We start from the raw sequence: 27,972 nt of genomic DNA, 5'->3' as shown, positions 1-27,972 counted from the left end.
ATGACCAATAAAAGGCATAACTATAACAAGTCACAGAGAGCTTGACCCTCAGTGTCTATAGGGATTCAGTGTTGTTATACTTTCTGGTCCTTTGGGTTCATGCAGTGTATTCTATATTATTTATTATTTATAATATATTAAATACCTCAAAAGCAGTGCTACGGGAACGCCAGTGGTGTTGCATTTAACATTATCACCATGGAAAGACCCAATCAAACCGGATGTGCTTTTATATTTCTTGGATGCAGTTAATGTTCCCAAAGGACCACATTTTCAGATTATATTATGTACTGGTGGCGTGGGGTCTATCTACCCATGAATTTCAGGAACAGAACAGAAAATTTATTACGACTTGTATTATATACATACAATTACACACACACAAATCAATAAACAATCACAAAATCAAATCACACCAAGCACAGAAAAGCAGAAATTTAATGATATAAAGAGAGGCTAAACAATTATTTAGACGGGCTATTCACAAACAAATCAAAATTATATACCTGAAGAAAAAAAATCCTCTAAAAAAACAACAAAGTCCAGCCCTCTGAAAAAATCGAGCAGGGGTTCCCCATGGGACCATGCCAGCATAGTTCAACCCCCCATCCCTTCACCCAACTTTATCCCAAGTCATACAAAGTTTTAATATTTTATAAATAAGTGGGTGGGGTAATACGAAACTACTGCACCATATAAATAAACACATACCGATTCTAACATGATATATACCTGTTTAAAATATATTTAATAATAAAGATGCTCTAGGTTGGCGCTAAGGAATACAAATTAGTAGCCAAATTTCAGCACTACGATCACGACCCACATTATAACCTTATTTGCTCAATGAACGACATAATCATTATCATGAATCTATAGGTATCAATAATGACTGTATTAAATTATCAATGAAGACACATTTAAATAAATTATTTGTTACGTGAAATCAAATAATTTCATGTTTTTTTTTATTTCCATTTATATTTATTTTCATGCACTGGCATAAACGGTATACAATGTTAGAACTTTCAGATATGCCCGGGTCTTTGATTGGGTGGGTCTTGCGTAACTCCTATTCGCCCCCCCCCTTCTCCCAATAATTTTTGCCGTAGTCTGGTGCTTCTTGATTCTTGAAAAATACATTTACTGCAATGTATTCTTGAATTGACATATTTTTCCATAGTTGCAATATATAATTTATTTAAACGTACCGGTAAGTTGCAATATATAATTTATTCAAACGTACCGGTAAATTTGTAAGTCTTAAATACTGCATGTACTGAGCGGCTAGGCTATATTTAGTTACACATCGTCTGTTTTAAAAAAAGCATGCTTTGCATGCGTAGAACTTGGCATTGCAGACGACAACAATAATTTCGCGCTCTTTCTTATAACACGGGTTCTACATGGCATACCGGTATTAATGCATAGTGAATAGTTATTATCACGTGGTTGTAGTAAAAGGGTGTAAATCAGTTCTACAAATAGACATGATAAAATATACATGCACTGGATTTAATTTGTTACCGCATCAAATTATTAACGGGTTTTGTTTTTCACAACTAACTCGCCGTAAGTAAATTTACACTGCTCACCAATTGCAATCAACTTCTCATAATTAATGATTGTTTACAGTACGGTAAATAGGTGTGATGATGATGCCCGAAACCGCCTTTAATGTACTGCTTTATTTACCGGTTTTATAACACGTATTAATGCTACAACTGTGATTCATTGTAAATAAACCTGCGATAAACGCTTACTCTGTGACCGATGTCAATCAAAAATAATAATCGCTATATAACTCCGCCTCCATAAACATTCTCGTAGCCGATTGGACGTTAAATATCACAGTTTGGCGACTGGAAAGTTACCCGAAAATTTCCAGTGATGCATCTGTCAGCATACATGACTGTGTTATGTGGCTTAAATATACGATAAGGGCATCCGGTTATCTCTTATCAGTGGACTATCTATTACCACCTGGAGCTTTTATGGCGGTTACATGTGGAAATCGGTACCGAGTTCTCTTTAAAAGAAGGGAATATTATATACTTATAGAGAAATATCAGGATATTTTGCAATCGCCATTTTCATTCACATTTTAAACTTTAATGGCCAGCTGAAAGATTCAATCGCCTTTGGCGATTTTGGCGATCGGAAACGCTAACATAGATACTGTAAAATTGACACGTTTGCAACTGCTTTAATGTAGGCCTACCTTCGATCTCAAAACTTTCAGCCGATTTTGACATGTCCGTCTTACACTTCACTGTGTAAGTGACAGTTTTGTCTCGAGAGTGATGTTCCTGGAATAAATCGTCCATCTGCTTTGAGTGAGAAACATTTTTTATTAGTTTTTGCTCCTCCAGATGTTTGCATTTGAAAAATGTTATCGCAAGAACTGACGATGCTGCCTTCGACGTGCTAGCGCTGGGCGCCGCCATCTTGTTTATGTTGAAAGTTTAATGTACGGCGCCGATAACGTTGAACGCTTATTGAGCGCGCCGAAAGATACGTGGTCCGATTATTTTCGAATTTTGGGCTCAAAAAAGATTAGGACCGGCGGCAAAAAAATAGGTAGGGTCGGGCCACCGGAAACAAACAACTTTTTTTGTTACGCCTTATAAAAATTGTGTAAATTTGCCCCATAATGAGGGTGCTTGTTATTTTGTGTGCTTCTGTTACGTTAAACATTTGAAAAGCAACTGCAACCTTTGAGACAATCTGCTATTTATAATTAAGTGGTTTTGCATATAATTTCTATTGCTTATGGTTACCATGGGAACAACAAGCATTATTCAAATGATTGAGATTCTGTGTATACCAAGAAATATTAAATTGTTTATTTTTTTATGCCTCATAACCTAAAAAAATCTGCGGCACCTTATTCAGATACAAAATCCAAATTTCTATTTAAACAAAAATGAATTCCTGTGATTATTTGCTCTGACTTGCAGAACCTATAGGGATCAGATACACTACGCGACCCATGATTTTTGCCTAATTTGCGTAGTCACGGTGGACATTTTGATTTTTGAGTGGAAAATCACCGAGATTTCACATGATTCGTCACTCAGCCGTCGGGCGAGTGCAAGACAATCATCGCAATGATTCCCCTCAATTTTGTGATGATTCGCCGCGATTTGCCATGATCGCAGTGGATATCTGTGACATCGGTGATTTGCAAAATTCATGCATATAAACCAAATTCTATCAATAACTGTATTCATTCCACTTTTTCTAATGTTCACATTCATCTGATAATCCAATTTAATTACAACATCACTTACGAAAAAATAATCTTAAACATTTATGACGATAAATATGTTTAAATTTTTTATATACACAACCATATGCCTATGCCATTTTTATTATCTAGGTTTTTTAACCAGGTTTTCCGAAGGAAAAAACTGGTTATTAGATTGGCGAATGCGGGCGGGCTGGCTGGCTGGCTGGCGGGCTGGCAGGCGGGCGGAACAAGCTTGTCCGGGCCATAACTATGTCGTTCATTGTCAGATTTTAAAATCATTTGGCACATTTGTTCACCATCATTGGACGGTGTGTCGCGCAAAATAATTTCGTCGATATCTCCAAGGTCAAGGTCACACTTTGAGTTCAAAGGTCAAAAATGGCCATAAATGAGCTTGTCCTGGCCATAACTATGTCATTCATTGTGAGATTTTAAAATCATTTGGCACATTTGTTCACCATCATGGGACGGTGTGTCGCACGAAAGAATCACGTCAATATCTCCAATGTCAAGGTCTCCACGACTAAAAATAGATTTTAAAAAAAAAACAAACTTACAAAGGGGGTTTATTTTGTTTGTTCATTTTAAAAGTTCAGTTTGAGTTTTCTCCCTTTATCAGATTTTTTTTTCACAATGAAAACCTGGTTTTGTGACAATTTTGTCCCTTGTTTAGAAGTGTACAGAGTACAGTGCATTATTGGACACAGCTTTAATTGGACGAGCAAATTTAAATTTAGATTGAATGCAATACGATCATGTACAAAAAAATGTTTTATTGTGTCATGCGCAGTCATGTAAAAAACGTGCTTCCGGGGGACTTTCTGATAACGGGTAAAAATGAAAGTGAATATCTGTTAACAGTTACACTGCGTTAGCATGTAAATAAATCGTCTGGATTATTTCATTTATTTTTATGCCCCCCTTCGAAGAAGAGGGGGTATATAACAAGTTTTGCACATGTCGGTAGGTCCGTCCACCAGATGGTGTCTGGATAATAACTCAAGAACGCTTAGGCCTAGGATCATGAAACTTCATAGGTACATTGATCATGACCTGCTCATGACCCCTATTGATTTTCAGGTCACTAGATCAAAGGTCAAGGTCACAGTGACTCGAAACAGTATAATGATTTCCGGATGATAACTCAAGAACGCTTAGGCCTAGGATCATGAAACTTTAAAGGTACATTGATCATGACTTGCAGATGACCCGTATTGATTTTCAGGTCACTAGGTCAAAGGTCAAGGTCACAGTGACTCGAAACGGTAAAATGGTTTCCGGATGATAACTCAAGAATGCTTACACCTAGGATCATGAAACTTCATAGGTACATTGATCATGACTTGCAGATGACCCTTATTGATTTTCGGGTCACTAGGTCAAAGGTCAAGGTCACAGTCATTGAAACAGTAAAATGGTTTCCGGATGGTAACTCAAGAATGCTTATGCCTAGGATCATGAAACATCATAGGTACATTGATCATGACTGGCAGATGACCCCTATTGATTTTCAGGTCACTAGGTCAAAGGTCAAGGTCACAGTGACTCGAAACAGTAAAATGGTTTCCAGATGATAACTCAAGAATGCTTACACCTAGGATCATGAAACTTCATGGGTAGATTGATCATGACTGGCAGATGACCCCTATTGAATTTCAGGTCACTAGGTCAAAGGTCAAGGTCACAGTGACTGGAAACATTAAAATGGTTTCCGGATGATAACTCAAGAATGCTTACGCCTAAGATCATGAAATTTCATAGGTACATTGATCATGACTGGCAAATGACCCCTATTGATTTTCAGGTCACTATGTCAAAGGTCAAAGTCACAGTGACTCGAAACAGTAAAATGGTTTCTTGATGAACACTTAAAAATACTTACACCTAGGATCATGAAACTTCATAAGTACATTGATCATGACTGGCAGATGACCCCTATTGATTTTGCAGGGCACTTGGTTAATGATCAAGGTCACAGTGACTCGAAACAGTAAAATGGTTTCCAGGTGATAACTAAAGAATACTTAGGCCTAGGATCATGAAACTTCATAGGTACATTTATCATGACTGGCAGCCCTATTGATTTTCAGGTCACTACGTCAAAGGTCAAGGTCACAGTGACAAAAAACGTATTTACACAATTGCTGCCACTACAACTGACAGCCCATATGGTGGGCATGCATGTTTTACAAACAGCCCTTGTTCTTACACATACTGCTCTGATAGGGAGTACATGTAATAAACACTGACTCGTGAGTTTTTCACACCTTTATTAACATTACACAACAGATTAACACCAATTAGCTGTTGAAGGTTGTTTAACCTCAAAGCAATTTAAATCAGTTTAACGGAGGGATAAAGCAATGAAGCTGTGATCAACGCCATCTTTGTACTGGATTGCCAAATTTAAGATTTCCAGTTTGCGAAGTCATTTTTTGCCCATTCCCAATGGGCTGAATATTTATTATTTCGGTTATTTACAATGTATCCTAGTTTGCGGAATGCATATTTCCGATTCCCATTTGGCGCTGATTGCCTTACAGCGACATACATCGCATGACGGTCACTGTGGAATCGCCAAGACATCACCCAAATTTTCTTTTCTCTCGGAATCACCGCGATTTGTCACATTGCAGCCATCGCTGCGAGTGATGCGAGATCCCGTCTGTAGATCTGCCGCGGAATCATATGGAATTCTATGGAAATCGTTAGATGGAATTCCGTGGAGTATTGGCACTAACTTTCCATCCGATTCCATGCAATCAATGGAAAAGTGAAAAAAAAACAGAAGAGGGACTTGATATGGGATGGAATTCCATAAAATGCCGTGGAATTCCATAGAATTCCGTGGCATTCCATAGAATGCCGTGGAATTCCATAGAATGCCGTGGAATTCCATAGAATGCCGTGGAATTCCATAGAATGCCATGGAATTCCATAGAACGCCGTGGAATTCCATAGAACGCCGTGGAATTCCATAGAATGCCGTGGAATTCCATAGAATGCCGTGGAATTCCGTGAAAAGCTATGGAATTTAATAAAAAGCTGGAATAAAATAGAAAAAAACAGATTATAGATTAAAGGCATTTCGTTGATTTTGAAAAACAAATGTGAATGTAACTAAAGGTTTCATCATAGAAGTTAAACAAGAACAAGATATAGCATCAATCATTAACCACACACGTGCAGTCACAGTACATATTCAAAAATGAGTGGTTTTACATTTTCATAAAGTACCTACTCTCTTAACCACAGGCATGCACACACACATTCAAAAACACATCCATAAACATGCACGCATATACAGGTGAGAAAAGAAAAACTTATAAAAGGCACAATATAAAACATAGAAGTAGAATTTTACATTTATCTTGTGACAAGTATACATCCTTTCTCACATATGTTCATAAACACACACAATTACATGCACACACACACATCACGCAGAATTGTTCTTGAGTTTTTTCTCATAAATTTTAACGTTCAACAACTGTTCCTTATTAATTCTAGAACACTTTTAGTATGATAACAGAAGTTCAGTTTTAGTTGATGTGTTCCAGTACAATTCTAGAAAAGTTCCGAAGGTTAACTTCAAATATTTAAGTCTGAAACCAACTTTCTAGAAAACAAATTCCCATGCAGACAGCCAGTATTCAAGTACTGAGCATAGTTGATAATAATACATAACAAATTAACAACTGTTGTAAATTTGTTATTTATTATACTATGCTCAGTACTGTTGAACACGGACTTTATTCAATTATCCAAGTTTCAAATTCCTAAATTAAAAAAAATATAATAAATTAAGACAAAAAACAAACACAAAATATAATTCACAAAATAAATAACTGGTCTTTTTTATACAAGAAGTAACCCAAATAAAACATGTCACCAGCCACAGACTGCCAGGCTTAACACAGAGGCTAGTTTAAAAAAATGTTTGTCCAAGTCTTCCACTGCCATTTTCCTTTTCTTCTGAGAATATTGAACACCAGTCACTGCCTCCGGGTTCTTTTTGGTATGAGGTACATTGTATACTGCTCACATGTGCTCTACAGAATAAAAAATCATAAAAATGTCTAAAGCAAAGAGTTATTTACATTCAAACTATAACAAGAGATTGCAAAGCAATATGGTCCCCTACCTGTTAAACTTCACTATTTTAAGTTTGTTAAATATATTTGTTGCCATAGCAACCAGAATTCTTGTATTATAAACAACATGAAATGACGTGCAAAATGTCCTTATTGTCATCTGTTCATGTTCCAAGTTTCATGAAAAAATACTTAGAACTTTTAAAGTTATCACAGGATCCAGAAAAGTGTAAGACAAAATACTTTCAGGTGGTTAACATTAAATAACTTATCTAGCCCAGGGCATGACAATATTTACCATGAATGTGTGGCCCTGTAAGTCCTCTAGGTGAATGCGCTTAAAGAGCGGCTTTGCTGTTGGATTATTTCCCTGCCAAACTCTGCAGTATCTTCCATCAACTGGTCAATGGTAATTAAAGCACATAATGAAAATGTATATGGAACGTAATTCATGAATTGTTTTAAATATTAAGTTGTTAAATGGTCTATAGAAAGAGAACTAAAAACGAAGTGAATACATCGCAAAGCACTAAGCATAACTTAATTTGTTGGTATGATTAGTACAAATTTATTATTGCTATAATTAGAATGATGTGTAATTCTATTGGTATGAAAATGCACACTCAGATACCTAAAAACCAATTCCATTGGTTTAATTTTTTATTTACAAGCAAATTCGTTGAATTGATATCCCCCGCCAATATGCTTCTGGACACATAAGTATTATATTTGACACTCAAACAAGCATTTTTTAAAGATACAAAGGGCCATAACCCCGTTTTTAACAGATGGTGTACAATGTCATTTGGCGTGCATTATCCTCTTATCCATATATATACTCGAACCAGGTTTCAATGAAATCCGCCAAAGCACTTCCAGGATATGGCCTTGGACACACAAAAAAGCATTTTTTCAAGATACAAAGGGCCATAACTCTGTTATTAACTAATGGTGTACAATGTCATTTGGCATGCATCATCCTCTTATCCATATACATACTCACACCAAGTTTCAGTGAAATCTGCCAAAGCACTTCCAAGATATGGCTATGGACGGGGGATAATAATAAACATTAACACCATTAATGAGCATAGAGTGCTCAACATGCACAGTACAAAACTTCCTTAGCCTCAGTTCTATAACCTTGCATGATAAAATTCCGATACTACATTCAACGTTATTAATTTCTCCACATAGGTCTTATTACTTCCTTTTTCAACCTGCAAACTCCACTAAATGAAAATTTGGGTGACAGCTGCTTAACTAATATTTGCCATACTAAAACCTCAAATATCACATAAAAAGGTCTACAATAATGTCATAAGAAGATTAAATTTAAAGGAATATTTATAAATAATAAAAATCACAAACCTTCAGTTGTTGTTCTATTCCTAGACAGACTGCTCAAACACTGTATGCATCACTCTTTAACAATATTTCATGTCACTTTCCAAATGATATAAATACATAAGTATTTTAAAAAAGTGTTTTTAATGGAAAAACTAATGAACTCTTCTGTTTGTTAAATTTCTTTAACTTTATTTTAACAAGTTAAACCAGTACATTTTCCACCATGTTTCATGTTTCAATCTAACAGGTAAACTTTCTGTATTTGAATTCAGCCAATTAGAAAAGGCTGTTATATCTTATAACCAATAGATTTGCAGCAAACATACCCAACATCTGACTCACTGCACAAGCTGGGCTTATCAGATAGATTGTTATTTGACAACCTGGACTGGCTGAGTTTGATATTGAGAAAAAACAGTGTGTATACCACATGGACAGGGTTAAGGAATTTAAACTTGTAGAAATTGCTTTGAAAGTAATAACTACTCCTACTTCTGCAGAACTACTACTTTAATTACTACAGCATCAACAACAACACCACCAACAACAACAGCAACAATAACAGCAGCAACAACAACAGCAGAAACAACAACAACAGCAGCAACAACAACAGCAGCAACAGCAGCAGCAACAACTGCTACTACTGCAACAACTGCTACTACTGCTACTTCTATTGCTACTACTATTGCTACAGAAACTGTTAATGCTACTACTTCTACTACTACTACTTACTGCTACTATATCAATTACTACAACAACAACACCTACTACAACAACAACAACTACTACTACTAATATAGCTACTACATCTACAACTACTACTACTACTGCTGCTGCTGCTATCGCTACTATGAAGTCTATTTGGCTATTTGTAAGTGTAAGGTGTTCTATATGTGTTCTTATTCCCCATTAGAACTTTTGTAGAACTTACTGGTTCTTAAAGCATTCTAGATGTGTTCTAGAACTAAATTTTAAAACATTTTTAGAAATTTCTTGACCATATTTTGTCCTTGAAATGTTCTAAAAAGGTTCTTGAAATTATTGGTACAGTTTAAGTCCTAAGCCATTTTCCACAAATGTTCTGGATTTATTCTAAAAAACTGTTTTGGAACAATTCCAGAACATACGTTTTAGAACACAAATATGGAACAGTTCCAGAACTGTTCCAATTTCTAGAACAAATTTATAATTATCTTTATTGCATTTTCTTTTAAATACAAAATACATGATGCAAATAAATTCATACATGTATTAAACTACAAATACATTTCAGACAACCAGCGAAAAATTTTCTAAGTTATTTTCCATTGATTTCCATCCAAAAAAATGTATAAGTTATTTTCCATAACGATTTCCGTTGATTAAAATGGCTAAGTCCAACTTTCCATGTGTTTTCCATACATTCCGTGGAAATGCATGGAATTTTAGTCGAGATTCCGTGGAATTCCATAACAGCTTCAGATGGAAAATTGGCAAGTGGATGGAATTCCATCAAATTCCATGGATTTCCATCGATTTCCGTAGAATTCCATAATATTTTCTATAGAATTCCGTAGAAAAGTGCTAATGACTATGGCAGATCTACAGACGGGATGTATGCAAAAATCACGAATCTTGTCAGCGCTATAGATAATTTTTGACCCATGGGGGTAAATACCCCCACTTTTCAAAGCATGGGGGTAAATGGTCAAATTTTGCCTTGCTTGAAGGGTAATTTGCTAAAAGTAAAACCATTGCTGACTTTTGAATGTTAATTGCTCCGTCAGTGGCCCAAACATTATCAGCCTTGTATTGGTGGCAGATTTTACATTTAAGACGAACTTCGTCTTAAATGTCCACCACTGTGAGCGACAGAAAACTGTTTTGCCAACTTTCAACAGTTGTTTTATTAGCGTTTAGCGTGTGTCCTTTTTAGCTCACCTGTCACGAAGTGACATGGTGAGCTTATGTGACCGTGTGATGTCCGGCGTCTGTATGTGCGTGTGCGTGTGTCCATCAACATTTTGTTTGTGTAGACAGTAGAGGTCACAGTTTTCATCCAATCTTTATGAAATTTGGTCAGAATGTTTATCTTGATGAAATCTTGGTTGGGATTGTATTTGGGTCATCTGGGGTCAAAAACTAGGTCACTAGGGCATAATAGAAAAACCTTGTGTAGACAATAGAGGTCACAGTTTTCATGCAATCTTTATGAAATTTGGTCAGAATGTTATCTTGATGAAATCTGGGTTGGGATTGTATTTGGGTCATCTGGGGTCAAACTAGGTCACTAGGTCAAACCATAGAAAATCTTTGTGAAGACAATAGAAGTCATAGTATTCATATGATCTTAATGAAATATGGTAAGAATGTTTATCTTGATAATATCTGATTTTGGATCTTATATGGGTCATCTGGGGTCAAAAATTAGGTCACCGGGCCAATTCTAGTCAAACCTTGTGTAGATGAAAGAGGTCACAGTTGTCATCACGTCTTAATGAAATTTTGTCAGAATGTATTAATTAATGAAATTTGGCTTGGGATTGTATATGGGTCTAATAAAATTTAAGTTCATGAAGCAAGGTTAGTCAGGTGAGCGATTCAGGGCCATCATGGCCCTCTTGTTTATTTGAAAACAGAGGAAATTAAATCATTCAGTATTGGCAGTACAATGTTTTTACTGGAAACAACTTTTACCGTTTAAAAAGAATCAATTTTACTATGAGAAGTAATTTGTTTTGGCTTAATTTAATAAACACATAAGCGCTTGATCAGTGTCTGTTAAAAAAAATCAATACTTAATTTACCATGCGTCTAGATGATACAGAGTATACATACCGACTGGCTAAATATTTCTACAATCCAGCGCACAAATTAGCTCTAATTTTGACGATAACCAGTCTCATATTCTGGCGATAGACAATCAGCTGTTTATATTTTTTGTTAACGTTGTACGCAGAGAATGTACAGCATTTACGTACTGTCCAGATTGGCTTGCTTAAATGTACGCACGGAAATGATAAATTGAGCGTATCTTGATATTTCTAAAGCGTATATTACGCACCTTATCTAGAACGCTGCTTGTAGTGTAAGAATATCAATATCTTTCTTCAAAACTACCAATATATTTATGCCCCCCTTCGAAGAAGAGGGAGTATATTGCTTTGCTCATGTCGGTCGGTCGGTCTGTCGGTCGGTCCGTCCACCAGGTGGTTGTCAGAAGATAACTCAAGAACGCTTGGGCCTAGGATCATGAAACTTCATGGGTAGATTGATCATGACTCGCAGATGACCCCTATTGATTTTGAGGTCACTAGGTCAAAGGTTAAGGTCACGGTGACCCGAAATAATAAAATGGTTTTCGGATGATAAATCAAGAACGCATATGCCTAGTTCAAAGTTTGCATTCTGTTAATAAAAAAATATAATCACTTATTCATACACAATGTTTCAGAATGTTTCTGTAAAACTGTGACCAAGGCAACCAATGTCCATACACTTAAAAAAAGTTTCAAATTAATTATAATTTTAATTTGACCTTGCAAACGATGAAACAAATTATTTTTTACAATAATTATTGCATTTTCAATTTTTTAGCAATAAGGATATAATAATCTTTTAGCAATTCAGATAATGATAATATAAATGTATTAGGTATTTAAAAAGCGATCATATAATTTAGTACATAGATAGGTAAACAAACTTTTCTATATAAAAGAAAATGTCAAACTGAATAAACCCTTTCCCACTTAGATACATGACTGTATGTATTGTTAGTCCCTAAGAAAGATAAATTTATTTCAAGTCCTTTCTTACTAGATTCAAAGGCTTCAATTCCAACCATTAGATACTGATGAGCAGCAAACAGCATAAAACCTGAACAGTCTGCGAGTTACTCGCAGGCTGTTCAGGTATTATGCTGTTAGCACATAGACATTTTCACTATGTTTCTCGACTAATGACTGCATTTTTACGGTAGAAAAGTAGGAAAGGGTAAAATGTAAGAATAATTCATCCTCAGGGGACAAAAAATTCCACTCGTCCGCTCGTATTGACGAGTGAAAACTTGAAAGGACGAGTGAATTTCCCTAAAGCTCTCGTCCTACAGTTAAAATGTGTATTTTCTGACCAGAAAGACTCGTTTTCATTAAATAAAATCATTTTCTTAAAGCATATCTATTCCGAAAGTAGAATGCGAATGAACCGGAAATTGTAATTGTAAATTTCAAACAGCAGGTGCGTGTTGTTATGCGAGACTGTTTCTCGAGTAAATATTGGCTTTTTGGTGTAAACTTTGCGTGTCCATGTTGACAGGGAGGCATCCAACTGCATTCACTGTTAGTATTGATCTTTAAAGAATTTTTAACCGTGAAGTATGGTTTGAAACCAGTCTGAATTTTTAACCGTGAAGTACGGTTTGAAACCAGTCTGAATTTTGTCTGAAAAATGTCTGACATACGAGCATTCTTTAAAGTTGCTGGGAGCGATGTTCAAATGTCCGAAACGGAAAGCACGCGAGCGTTAGTAAAAAGGAAAACATAAAATTGTCTTTATTTATTTATTTTGTGTTCCTCATAAATAAAGTAGATCTAACTTATTTCACTGCTTAACATTTCTTTTGTGATCAGCTGGCATGAATAACTGAGTAAGCAGCATTTTAGCAGTGATATAGGAAACTTTATTAGTCATATCAGCAATCTTTATTTTACACATACTTTGAAGGACAAGTGCATGTGTTTGCAGGACGAGTGAAAATGTTAATGCACTTGTCCTGCAGAACGAGTGCAGTTTAGAAATATTTTTGTCCCCTGATCCTAAAGAGTTAGTTTATTACACTACATGACAATGATTTAATCGTGAATACCGTGGTTCCCATTAAAAAATGTGAAAAATGGTGCAGTTATAATAAGTTTCTATTGTAGACTGGAGTATTTATAATTTAACTGCAAAATAAAATGAGTATAGACCAATTGTCTTTTAAATTCAGACACATTCCAATGACATCTGAGGCCTTAAGGAAGTTAACTCTTAACTGTCATGGTTCAGTGTCATGGTAAAGCTTCTCACCATCTAGTGTTACAACAAATACATGTGTAGCTAAAACAATTGCTAAATCTGCATATGGGATGGACATTCATGGTTAGGTTTGCAAAGTGATCCATTGATTCTTCAGCCTATATGACTGGCATTGAGCATAACGACTTAGTGTTTCCAGCTGGTGTGTTGTACAGTCGGTTATTGAAAAACTACTAGAGAATGGTCACGAAGTCCTTGACATCATCTGCACAGTGACCCTGTCTGTCGTGCATAATTGGGATGTCATAAAACCCCATTATCATACTGAAGCGAACACAATACATGTATTAATATCATTACATGTATCCTATATTTGATCCTGGAGCTGAGAATACTGGACGTAATTCATGTGTGTAAAGTGACATCCAGATTAGCTTGTGCAGTTTGCATAGGCTAATCAGCTTTTATTGAACTTTTTGTTTAATCCTTTACCACTTAGACACGTATTTTGATGCATTTGTAGTCCCTTAGAAAGTTAAATTTAACCCTTAGATACTGATGAGCAGCAAACAGCATAAAACCTGAACAGACTGCGAGTTACTTGCAGGCTGTTCTGGTTTTATGCTACATGTTGTGTATTTGCACTTAGCCATTTTCACTTCGCTTCTGAGTGGGAAAGGGTTAAAGGAAGTAAGTTCTAAACAAAAATCCTGTGTAAGGTGTTGACCCTAATTAGCCAGTGCACTTGCCTTGATCCTGGTTTTCACTGAGCGTGGCTCATTTTATTTCTTTACAGCGTAAGTGATTCAACAGACAGGAAGCAAGAGCTGGACCCCTGCAATGACAAAGATGCAGTAAAGTTTGACAGTCTAAGGGTGTATGACTCCGGTTGCCATGGTGAGAAGATGGACCAGCCCAAGAGCCTGGAGACTGGTTCATTTGTGATGGCATCAAATGTGGAAGAGCTGTCCGAAAAATGCAAGGACCAGTCAATTGGCTGTCTTAAAACTGAGGTATGGCATGCCTGGTTGTTGAGATAAGCTTTTGTAAACATGGTCCTCTTGGTTAGTTACCAGTAAACACATGTCTGGCATGTCCTAATTTTAAGCCGATTTTGTATTTTACACTGATAAAAATTATATTAATTGTAAAACATCTGAAATGTTATGCCATGCTTCAGATAATTTTTCATGCAATTAGTTGTTCGACTCCAATTGTTTAGCACAAAAAAATGTATCCATTTTTAGCTTACTTAGTTTTTATGCTTTGATCGGGGGTATATTGTTTTTGGCTTGTCTGTCTGTCTGTCTTTCATTCATTCATTGTGTGTGTCCCAAAAATTTAACCTTGGTTAAAGTTTGATAACTTTTGCAACATTGAAGATAGCAACTTCATATTTGGCATGCATGTGTATCTCACGGACCTGCACATTTTGAGTGGTGAAAAGTCAAGGTGAAGGTCATTCTTCAAGGTCAAAGGTCAAATATCATTGTATTTTCCTTTCCTAAAACTTTAACCTTCATTAAAGTTTGGTAATAACTTTTTGAATATTGAAAGTAGCAACTTGATATTTGGCATGCATGTGTTTCTCATGGAGCTGCACATTTTGAGTGGTGAAAGGTCAAGGTCATCCTTCAAGGTCAAAGGTCAAATTTATGGCTTCAAAGCGGCGCAATAGGGGCCATTGTGTTTCTTACAAACACATCTCTTGTCTTAAAGTAATATAAAATCAATCAAAACATTAAATGATAAACCATATTTTTTTTAGTTATGTCCATTTACGGTGTGTCTTTTTAAATGATTTTTATATATAAAATAAATTTGGCAATGGTTTAGTTCTTCAACCCTTTCATAACTAGATATTTTTTTAACAGTGACTGTCCTTGTAAAAGAATGTTACACTCAGGCTTTGGTGTCTTTGCTTTCCAGTTCTTTAATACCTTTTATGTCGTAGCCATTTTAGCACAAAAAAATTGCAAATTTGATGGTTCATGGCCCTTTAAAACAAACTATATAAGCAATGATAAGAATAAAAGCTATAAGAATCTGGAACCAGACAAGTCAAAATGTTCAATTTAAGGCTATCACATGTTATTTTTCAGTGGCGGAAAATTACTCATGTAAAGAAATATGAAAGCAAATGACATTGTGTGTTATAAGACAATTAGTTTGCTTATTTAACTATGCATGTTGCAGTGCTTTCCACAGGATTTTTGTCAGGCGCCCCGGGGCTGATAGAGGTTTTTGTGTGTGTTTTTTTTAACGTGTCAATTGAAGTTCTGTGGTGCGTTTTAACTCAAAGAAAAACAGCGTCAAACGACGTCATTTGGTGCGCTATGACTCTTCAAGAAAATCCCCCAGTCACTCTAGGTTGGCGCTAAGGAAAAAAACTTAGTAGCCAAATATAGTGGGGTCCGGGGGCATGCCCCCCCCCCCCCCTTGAAGTTTTTTTTCTTCGCTGGTGAGCCACTTGCTGACATTTTGCAGCGGATTTTTTTTTGTTTACATAGACACCGGTGGCTTAGTGATCATGAATTCATGAAATATTGGGGTATGCAGAGTTTCATCTAGAAAAAGTAGATAGGGGTTCTGGCCCACCCCCTCTCACTTTCAGGAAAAGGGGGGCTTGATCCCCTCTAACATTTAAAAGAGGGGGACTCATAGAAAAGATTGATTAAACCCACACAAATCTCTTTTAAGAACCAACATTCTATAAACTAGGAATATGTTCAACGTATGTTCATATTGAAACTATTCTGAACTTGTCAGTTCATAAAAATTGAAGAAAAAATGTCCAAAATATATTTAACTGTAGAACTTGGAAACTGTTTTAAACTGTTTATATACACTGGTTAGATAAGATGTTTTCGATTTTGCATTCGCGTCTGCACTATTGGAGACATCCTCTGATCACGAACCTAACATTTGATAATTTCCTGAGCTTACATTATTCTGTCCACTTTCTTTTCTAAAGAATTGTGTGAAATTCTGTTGCTTCGACTTTCCTTTTTCGTTCGAAGCATCAATTTTTCCCGGAATCTGCATCTCACTTTCTAAATCGGTCTTTCAAGTAGCATAGCGACCGTAAAGGGAAGTTACTCTTATCAACTTTTTAGCCAATCAAAATCGTTGTTTCTTGGAAAATAAGTTTATAGTGGCTATGTCAATAGTGCCATAACTTCGTCCATCTTCTTAAATGACAATTCCGTACTGGTCGATTCGATAACGTTGAATCGTAACATCTAAAGGTCATAACCCGGCACGCTTCAGTGATTCAGTTGTCACGTAAATCGCCGAGTAACCCAAATGTTGAAAAAGTCTGGTCGCAGTGTAAAGCGTGACCATTTAAGACATTAGCTATGGCGTACCATTTAGGTCCAAAGTCAACAAGAACTATTAGGTAAAAAATGAAATGTACGTCGACATACAATATGTACGTCAACATACAAAAATTGTACTTCGACGTACAAATATGAAATACACTTCGACGTATATATTTGTACGTTGAAGTACAATTTGTACTTCGACGTACATTTTTGTAGGTCGACGTACACATTTTCTGAACAGCCAATCAAAACACTCATCTTTTGAGCCGCTTTTCCTTCAGATTTATTCATAATAAATGTTTCAAATCTCTTTTTTAATTGAGGACAAAATGAATAAAATTATCAAAATTGAAAAAAAAAAAGAAATAAAAATAAGTATCTACTTGACGGTGTTTATTATAAAATCGGTTTAAATAATACATTTTATACACTTTATTAGACAGCCGGCCGATGTCTGATCTATATATCATAACTTGACGCTCAAAGGGATAAGATAAGGATCACCACAGCAGGTTGCTAATACACATTGTAGACTTCCACTGTTTTATTGTGGTAACACTATTGTTTAGAAAGCATAGGCCAAATAATATGGAATCAAATTTAAAATTAAAACTCGTATAAAGAGTCTGAAAATAGCGCAGTGAATGTTTAACTTGCGGATCAAAGCAACAGATGTAAGGGGTCTTCTGTTGGCTAACACTCAAGGGTAAGTAAAAATTGTACGTCGAAGTACAATTTTGTATGTCAAATAGGGCTGTCACGATACGCCGTGAGCGTACCACGGTATATCGTGGTACGGCAACACTGTATCGCGGTACGTACCGCGATATTTTACAGAATATGTATCTGTGAAGAAAACAGCAGAATAACAAGTTTTACAAACTTTATTAAGCTCAATAATCAGAAAACAGTGGTATCATTAGTATGACTAGAAACTGTAAAAGAAACTGTAATAAACTTAGTAGAAGTAGTCATTGTTATTGTTATTGTTATTCGCGTCTTTTTCTAAAATGTCCGCCATGTTGTTTACAATAGCTGTGACTGTGGTCTGTGTAAATCGAACGCTTCAAGGGCATGTTTAAAATGCGGAGTCAGCAGGCCCAGTATTGAAAATCCGTTGCGTTCTGACTCTTCCTCGACTTATTCAGAATCTTAAGATAACATGATTTGGAAGTGCTTTGAACGATCGATATACTAAAGAAAGAAAATAAGAAATAGAATAAACATTTTTTTGATAATTATGAACTTATTTGCAGAGGAAATCTGTCCCTAATTCCTAAAAAGGTACGGACCCATATATCGCCGTATTTTAAACGTGAAAGTTAAACATCTACCAGTGGGTGCGCTTGCTTGACCTGGATATTAACGGATTATTTATTTAGCCCTTTTGAATCGCTTCTACAGTTTTCAAAACGATATCTATATCAAAATAATCATGTAATGTATTCATATCTGTGCTAATATAATAGTATTTAAAAAAACGGTGCAGCAACGCCGATATACCGTTTAATCGTGACAGCCCTAATGTCGAAGTACAAAATAATGTACGTCGACGTACATCCCCTGGGGCCTTTTCGGTAAGGGTGTTAACTGTGTAATCTTAGCGATGTTTCTGGCGAATTATACGGCCTGAAAACGGGCATTTAGATTGTGCATTTGAAAAGCATAGGGTCAATTTTATTCAATCGCCAATTTAATGAAAATCTTATTTTTAATTGCAGCCAGAAATTGTTATCGCCAAGGGCGATTTTGGCGATCGGTAACGCTAACGTAGGTCATTTAAAAATGTATATTGTTAAATTGTTTTAAAACTTTCCCGCATAGGTAGTAAAATCCCGACTCGAACGATTCCCCAATACATCCGTTTCAACCCGACTCTGTTACTGTATACTTACTACTTTTCAAGTTTTTATTTATCCTGATATGAATCCCGTTTATTCCGTTTTTAGCTCTACTGGCTGAAGGCCTGAAGAGCTTATGTCATGGCGTGGTTTCCGTCGTCCGGCCGTGCGTGCATTAGACTTTTTGTTGTTTACCTGATTATGTCAACAGTTTTCATCTGATTCTTTTCAAACTTGTTCAGTGTTTTTATATTAATGAGGACTCGAACCCTATTGAAAATGGGTTACATCAGAGTAAAAAGTCCAGAATTATCTCCCCTTGAATTTGAGTAAATTGTGAAATAAGGCTTGTTTACGCAATAAAGTCCACTGTTTTCATCCAATCATTTCCCAACTTGCACAGTGTCTTTATCTGAATGAGGAGTCAAACCCTATTGAAAATGAGCAATATCAGAGTTATAAGTCCAGAATTATCTCCCCTTGAATTTGAGAAAAAAATGAAAATCTTTAACATTTTGCCATAACTTTTGCAATATTGAAGATAGCAACTTCATATTTGGCATGCATGTGTATCTCATGGAGCTGCACATTTTGAGTGGTGAAAGGTCAAGGGCATCCTTCAAGGTCAAAGGTCAAAAAAATATTCAAAGCAGCGCAGAAGGGGACATAGTGTTTCCGACAAACATATTTCTTGTTTGTTTACATATAAAGTTCTATCCTTTTGAAACTTCAACGGATGTTTTATATTATCAAGGGCCAGAACCCCATTGAGAGTGAAGAAAATTTTTACAACTTATTGTTGAAAAGGAGCCATTAGAAGTTTAAATTTTACGTTTCTTGTTTATGCAATAAATTTCCCATTTTGGGTCTTTTTATTTAAAACTTACTCAGATTGTTCATACTATCAGGGGCTTGAGCCCTATTGATTCCAGCCAGTTGAGCGATTCAGGCCCTCATGGGCCTCTTGTTATAAATCACTTTCTGGTAAATATTAATGATAAAAGCTCTAAATTATTTCTTTAACACGAACCTTGCCATTTTTCTATAGTATGAAATAAATTTTAAGTGACTATTTATAGATTTGATGAAATATTGCCTCTGAACATGCGTCAATCCCCTGACGTGTTGTGTGCTTGTTAAAACGCTCAATACACGCACGCTGTCTATGCAAATTACGCGACGTTGTATGTGCTGAATAATTTTCGCGCTCTTTTTAATAGAGAAAAAGATTTGACACAAAATAAATTTTAACTGCTTATTTGAAGCACGAATATTTCAACGTTGCGGTAACATTTACATTCAGAAGTGTGTTTCGGATTAAAAACGCGTTAAAATCGACTTACGGGAATGGGTTTCAGATTACAAATTTAATTATTCCCATTTGAGATTTCAACAAATATTAACAATTGCGTTATGAATTCAACGAAAATTTGTTTAAACACTTTACGAGTCGAATAAATGTTTTGACGTTATTATGCATGAAATTCACGTTGTCCACGAGAATTACGTCCAGTTGCCATCATCAGTCTTCTAAGTAACTGGCTAAGATTTCTGTGGCAATTACAAGTTTGTCACGAGTCGTCTGCATGATTTAACTGCAGGTATTGCCTGCTTACTGCTGTCGCTCATACAAAGCGTGCGCTCTCATTGGCCAATATTGATTTTCTTATACAGCGACGCTCCGCCTTTAGGGGGGCTTAAGTTGGGTAAAGCGACAAAGGATCGTAAATCGGCTTTCAAAATTTTTGGTGAAGTCGATATCGCTTTGATCTTAAGCTGCAATAACTGTCAGAATACACTGATCAGAAAATTGCACGCATCCCGGGGACTCTGATATTGAAATTCAAGCTCCCCGCTGAAGGACCGTTAAATTGCCTGTGGAAAGCACTGATGTTGGAAATTATATTTTTTTCTGGAAGTTCTTTTTAAATATCGTTAAAACTAAAACAAGATGCTTGTCTGGAGCATTTGTCCAACAGATTTCTTTTATGGGACTTTCATGCTGAATAGTTTCCATACAATGTTAAAAGAAATGGGCATTTTGTATTTGAAGTCATTCATGATTTTCAATATGTGATAAACATGATGGCAACACCAAAGGGATGTGTTTTGCTGTCACAGCAAATTTTCAGCACATGTAATGCTAGCCACTTAAGTTTTACATCAGTATAGGAATTTAAGTGTTTTTGCGTCTTCATGAAACTTTAAGGTTAGCGTTGGGGAAAAGTGTTTTATAACAATAATTTCTTCCTTATTTGTCTGAATTTTAAGAGTTTTTGTGGTCATTATATCAGGTTACCGACAGAAGTCTTAGTGTACATTATAGTATGAAACCAGAAAAAACATTGAGGGGGCAGTTTTTGGAAGTTCTTGTTACATTTATCACAGATTTGTTAACATATTTTTTTTATCATTAATTAAATGTAGACCCCAAGAGCTCTATTAAAATGACAATCAAAATTTTTGTTATAATACAGCAATTGAATTTTTATCTCAAAATTTCCATTACTCATGTATGTTACCTGTAACAGCAACATGCATAATAAACAGATAATTGCTGACACAGTATAATATTTCAAGGTATAGATAGACTACCTTTGTGGAATGCCATTAAACAGTTAAAATATTTGATCAAGATAAAAATTAACAAAGCTTGCATATCTGGCAACCAAATCCGGACCTTCCCAAACATTCCTATAGGATACACAACTGCTTCAGTATTTAACAGTACATACATGTACCTTATCTACTTCCTGTTATGGCAGGTAAAGTTGGAGCAGTAGGCGGCTTTCACCATACATAATTGGCAATTGCACAATTTGATATGTATGTTTTTGTTGCATATTGCATCTTCACATAGATACTCTCATATTTAATTAACCCATTTTCTAAGTTTAAACTGATAGTTTGGTGGTATCAATCTTCACAGAGTCTGGCCAAAATTTTTCCAACAAACTTTTGTTGGTTTAAGGTTTGTGACTTAAACATCAATTCAGTTATTTCTTAAGTTATTAAGTTTTCTTCAGTCATAAAGGACAAGCTAAAAGTGTCCTTCGCAAACAAGTGTTACTAGTATTAAAAAACACACTGCATTACCTGCTTACCAATATAATTTTATGCACTTAAATCATAATAAAATACATACTATTTAAGAGTTCCTTCATTAATGATTTAAACATAAATAGAAGTACAAGATTATACAACTAACAGGCAGGTATGAGCTTTTTATTGCCCCGCGAAAGGCAGAAGGATATAGAATTGGTGTCATCCGTCCTGCTGTCAGTCTGTCGGTCCGTCCGTCCGTCTTTCACAAAACTCTTTAGGCATATATGTCCGAAACTACATAAGATATCAACATGAAACTTCATAGGTGTAAAGATATCAATGAGAACAAGTGCCATGCTCAAGAACCATAACTACACTTTCTTTAATTAGAGTTCTTGCCATTTGTTTGTTCAAGATTTCAACATGAAACTTCATGGGTGTATTGCTATTAATGAAAAGAAGTGCCATGCACCAGAGCCATAACCCTTCACTTCCTTAAATGAGAGTTATTGTCCTTTGTTGTTTTTGTATGATGGAACTTTTCAGGGCTATATTAAAGATACGCTACAAAAGTTCAACATGAAACTTCATGGGTGTGTAGATGTAAATGATTAGAATTGCAATTACCCTAAACTTTATTTTTACTTATTAATAATCACCCATTTCTTATTGATTATACTGTATATCAAGGGATTTGCACCGATCCAAAACAAAGTTTATTTAGCGGAGGATATCAGTTCAACAAATTTGCTTGTTTTTGTAAAGAATGCCGCTTTTTATATCAACTATCTTCTAAAACCTTGAAAAATACACTCAATCACACAAATCATATTGAAATATTAAGTCTTCAGTTGGAAATAATGTGTTTGAGGTTTACATTTTTTATTACACATAAGAGCAGGTTTATTTTGTTTGTGCTTTTCAAAATGCACCTGGATCATGTTTGTAATCGATATTTATCCATTAAAATAGGTGGAGAGGTGATGAAACATTTCCTGGCGAAACCCAGATCAGTCTGTTGTGACCAATTCAACAAGATCATTTTCATAAGTGTAAATTTTGACCAGTGCATTTATTTATGAGAATTTTCTTTTACGCGGATATAAAAAAATGGGGCATTTTTGTGAACTCATCATTTACACTTAGTTGTTTTATATTGTACTGTTTTGTCAACTGAGAAGCAAGCACTGGTTTCACTTGAGAAAATTCAGGTGCAAGATATTATTTAATATTATACAGTTGTATAGAGTGTTGTATTTCAAATCTTTTTTTGCTTTGTTGCGTTTTGATATACGGCATATTTTATTAGTCAACTTTTGTTTTAGATCATCATTTTACCATGAGTAATTCACAATTCTTTGAATAATACATTTTCAGAAAATTATAGCCGATCTTAAAATAACACAGCCAGAATGCTATTATTATCCTAAGGGTTAAATACTTCCATCTAAATCTTTTCAACACATTTAAAACTCAAACATCATTCATATCAAAGCATAGATAAGAAAGAGCAGATATGAAATGTTACAATGCTGTGAATAAATCAGGTCATATTAAGGCCTGCTGTTAAGATTAAATGAAATATTAATTGATGTCATAAGAATTTGCTATAATTTATGAAGTGCTTCTGATGGTATAGCCTACCCATGTGAAAGTGATTGTATATTGTGTCCACGAACCCTGATAATTGACACGGGCATTAACCATGATATAAAGCTTGCAGTATTTTTTTTCACTTTATTTTACAGCCTGTGCATTATGGATTTGGGACAAAGGCTGGATAAACCATGAAATTGGGAAAAATGAAACATTATAAATATGATTATCGATAACAGTATACCAATTGTATTATAACTGCTTTTTAGCTCACTTGATGGCTCAGGTGAGCTTTTGTGATCAGTCTTTGTCCGTCGTCTGTCCCTCCGTCCGTTCACATTCAATGTTCGTAAACACTCTAGAGGCTACATTTCTTGTCTGATCTTCATGAAACTTGGTCAGAAGCAGCAGCTTTGTCCCAATTAAATCTCAGTCGAGTTCGAAACTGGTTTGTGCCGGGTCAAAAACTAGGTCACTAGGTCAAAAAAAAGAAAAATCTTGTAAAAACAATAGAAGTCACATTTCAAGCCCAATCTTCATGTTACTTTGTCAAAATGTTTGTCTTACTGATATCTTGGTTGAGTTCAAAAGTTGTTCCGGTCCGTTAAAAAACATTGCCGCCAGTGGGTGGGGCAGTTTTCCTTATTTGGCTATTGAGAAATTTTGTAAACGCTCTAGAGGCCACATTTCTTGTCCGATCTTCATGAAGCTTGGTCAGAAGCTTTGTCCCAATGATATCTCGGTCGAGTTTGAAACTCGGTCATGCCGGTTCAAAAACTAGGTCACTAGGTCAAAAAAAGAAAAACCTTGTAACACTGTAGAAGTCTCATTTCATGTCCAATCTTCATGTAACTTTGTCAAAATGTTTGTCTTAATGATATCTTGGTTGTGTTTAAAAGTGGTTCCGGTCCGATGAAAAACATGGCCGCCAATGGGCGGGGCAGTTTTCCTTATTTGGCTATTGAGAAACCTTGTAAACACTCTAGAGGCCACATTTCTTTCAGATCTTCATGAAACTTGGTCAGAAGCTTTATCCCAATTATATCTCGGTCGAGTTCGAAACTAGGTCATGCCAGGTCAAAAACTAGGTCACTAGGACAAAAAAAAGAAAAACCTTTTAAACACTGTAGAAGTCACATTTCATGCCCAATCGTCATGTAACTTTGTCAAAATGTTTGCCTTAATGACATCTTGGTTGCGTTCAAAAGTGGTTCTGGTCCGTTGAAAAACATGGCCACAAGTGGGCATGGCAGTTTTCCTTATTTTGCTATTGAGAAACCTTGTAAACTCTCTAGAGGCCACATGAAACTTAGTCAGAAGATTTGTCCCAATGATACCTTGATGGAGTTCGAAATTGGGTCATGTTGGGTTGAAAACTAGGTCACTAGGTCAAAAAAAAGAAAAGCTTGTAAACACTGTAGAGGTCATATTTTATGCCCAATCTTCATGTTACTTTGTCAAAATGGTTGTCTTAATGATATCTTGTTTAAGTTCAAAAGTGGTGTTCGTTGAAAAACATGGTCGCCGTTGGGCGGGGCAGTTTTCCTTATTTGGCTATAGAGAAACCTTGTAAACACTCTAGAGGGCAAATTTCTTGTCCAATCTTCATGAAACTTGGTCAGAAGATTTGTCCCATTGATACCTTGTAAACACACTAGAGGCCATAGTTTTGGTCCAATAATGATTATACTTGACCAGGATGTTTTTCTTGATGATATCTATGCAAAGTTTGACATTGGGTCATGTGGGGTCAAAATCTTGGTCAGGAGGTCCAAATCTTACAAAAACCTTGTAAACACATGTAGAATTAGCATTACTTGCAAATGTTTGCATGCAAAAACCCCATGCAAATAGAATTAATCATATGCTCACACTGCAAAAGTAAACAGAAGAGAACCAATCTAATATGCACTAGAGAACTGAATTTTCAACTAAGCAATGAACAAGGCCTTGTTAGCGAACTAGGCCCATTTTGGCCCTCTTGTTTAAATTTATATTATTAAGTGCTACAGAATTGAATAGCTGTATAATTAAATCAATAAACCAATTATTAAGTTTATTGGACAAGTTTGGCATCTTTTCAGGGAAATGTATGCCCGATTTTTGGGAAAACATGTTACTTGTCGCCATTGGGAAATAGCCTGTAAGATGCTGTAATTTTGGGCAAATAAATCACTGGCTAGTAGTGTTTGCTATGTTTTCTTAAAGGCACCACATTTTTGTATGGCCAAGTAACAATTGGTCTATTATGTCCATGAACAATTATGAAGAAATATGTCTGACCATGGTCACTTAAACCATGTTAATTAACGGCTGGTTATAGCCAAAGTTAATTTAGACAAAAGTAGATTTAAAATTATTTGAAATTTTGATGGCATATGATGTTTTTGCCTGTAAGTTATATTTAGTGTGCGTCTGGTTTTCTTAACCAGTCACACTAACCATAACCTAGTTTGTCTGCACAAGCAAAACACTTAACCTAATTATTAAGTATTCTGTCATATAGTACGAATTACAGAGTATGTAAAGATCCACAATTTATAAATGCAGATATTTTTATCACCAGTTCTTGCATATAGTATCTTTTCTATCTTGCGGCCTTTTTTGTGAACATTTGAAATTGTTGTCAAGCAGACCCACGGAAATTAGTGTCCGACTTATAGTATTGTTTCCCAGTATATGGTGATATAATTGTCAAATGATATAATTGTCAAAGTATTATTTATTAGAATTACAAACTTTGTGTATACCATTTTATAGGCTCAACTCAGTAAATTTGTTACATTTTTTTTTAGCGCACAAAGTACTGATCGTACTTTCAGTTTGCACAATCTGTCACGATGTAGCTTTATCTGTCCGGTTGTGAGGCAGTTGCACAATACATAGTTGAAGTTATGACATGAAAATGAATTATTCACTCATTGTTTACGTACTTAAAATAAACTTTGTTTGTTTGATCTATTTCACATTGTTACATATACCTATTTCTGATGGTTACATGTACATATACTGTTCAACTGTGGGTTAAAGGCAGTGATGTGTCACTTCTCAATAAAGAAAACATCATAAATATTAAGTGCAATTGTTAAGCTATTTAATCTTATTTTGATTGATCCCTAGATGAGTATTGTGTATTAAATGCTTACTTTTATCTTATAATCTTTCTAGAGGAGGTGGTTGTTGCTTAAACTTATAAACTTTGTCAAAATTTTGATATTGACAATATCTGAGCAAAGTTCTCATTTTGGTCAAAATCTTTCAAAGTCAATTATCAATTTGTCAAATTAACAAATTGATCAATTGGCTTTGGTGAGAAAAAAACTATTAACCACTTAAGAAAAAATAATTAAAGTTATGATTAAATCTTTATGAAACTTGTTCAGATTCACCTCCTACCTCATTACAAAACAAAAAATCACTTGATATGTGAATCAACTTAAGATTTGTTTGGTGCAAGTCAATTTACCCCTTTTTAAAAGAGATACATGTAAATAAATAAGCAATGTATGGAATATATATGCCCAGCATTATCTGGGATTACCTGGGCCAACTGTCTTACATCATAGGTAAAAAATGTTTGGTAAAATGTATCAGGAAACATATGTGGATTACAAAAGAAAACATCGTCGTTTCATTCATTACTTTGCTTAAATACATATTTGTTTTACATGGCTTTTTCTAATCATTTGGGAATTTGATCATTACCCATGAAATTTTAAATTTAATGTCAATTTACTCTAAATTGGGGTTAACAAAATAATTGTTTTTGTGTGACAATTTTGAATGAATCCTGCTAAAATTAACATGAAACATAGAAAATATTGGAATGGGAATATGACCTTATAACTTTTATAAAATCAGCCAATGTTTTAGGAATTAAGGTCATCCCCCACCCCCCCTAGATTTTTTTTTTTAATCCAAAGAAATTCTTTTTCTTTAATGCTCTTGTACAGGATTTCGACCCATGTCTAGATCTTACTACACTGCATGATCGCTTTTCCTTCTTTGCATATAATAAGTTTCTCATAAATTTATTCTTATCCCATGATTGTTCATGCTTATAAGCAGTTACGAAATGTTATGCTTTAAATGCCCAGAATTGTGTAAGTTTCTTCCCAAAATGCATGCAAATATGCCTAATTATCAGGAGATGAAGGGAAGCGGACCTGATATTTTTATATGTATCATATTGTATTCATCTTGCATTTGTTTATCAATTACACAGATGAAAGGGGTCAGATCCCAGATCTCCATGGATGATAACAACTGGAGTGGGGACAGTAGAGCCGAGGTTTCCATGGTTACCAGTGGATCTGGGCGTGAACCCTGTGAGAGTGAGGATGTCAGTGAGGCCCCAGAGAGCCCTGAGTCCATGGAAGACAAGCTTGCTTTTGGTATATACATAAATAAAATAAAAATGAATAAAAATATATACGAGACCCTTTTGGGCTTAATTCATGGTTGCAAAGTGC

General features: G+C 35.3%; 1 protein-coding gene and 1 long non-coding RNA gene across 2 annotated transcripts in view; one reads left to right on the top strand and one right to left on the bottom strand.

Annotated features, from left to right (window-relative positions):
• Positions 1 to 27,972, top strand: part of LOC127839703 (uncharacterized) — a 44,965-nt gene that overhangs the window by 15,891 nt on the left and 1,102 nt on the right. Inside the window, exons 3-4 of the mRNA XM_052368086.1 lie at positions 14,489 to 14,705; positions 27,726 to 27,894. Coding sequence (XP_052224046.1) covers positions 14,489 to 14,705; positions 27,726 to 27,894 — 386 coding nt within the window. The remainder of the gene's footprint in view (positions 1 to 14,488; positions 14,706 to 27,725; positions 27,895 to 27,972) is intronic.
• Positions 6,324 to 9,102, bottom strand: LOC127838797 (uncharacterized). Its single transcript, XR_008029962.1, has 3 exons — positions 8,719 to 9,102; positions 7,646 to 7,746; positions 6,324 to 7,305 (listed from the first exon to the last, which is right to left on the bottom strand). It is a non-coding gene; the product is annotated as an uncharacterized LOC127838797 (long non-coding RNA).

Source organism: Dreissena polymorpha, chromosome 7, assembly GCF_020536995.1.
Source record: "Dreissena polymorpha isolate Duluth1 chromosome 7, UMN_Dpol_1.0, whole genome shotgun sequence".
NCBI classification, from domain to species: domain Eukaryota; kingdom Metazoa; phylum Mollusca; class Bivalvia; order Myida; family Dreissenidae; genus Dreissena; species Dreissena polymorpha.
Note: the sequence above shows the minus strand (reverse complement) of the source record. Positions and strands in the feature narration are given on the sequence as shown.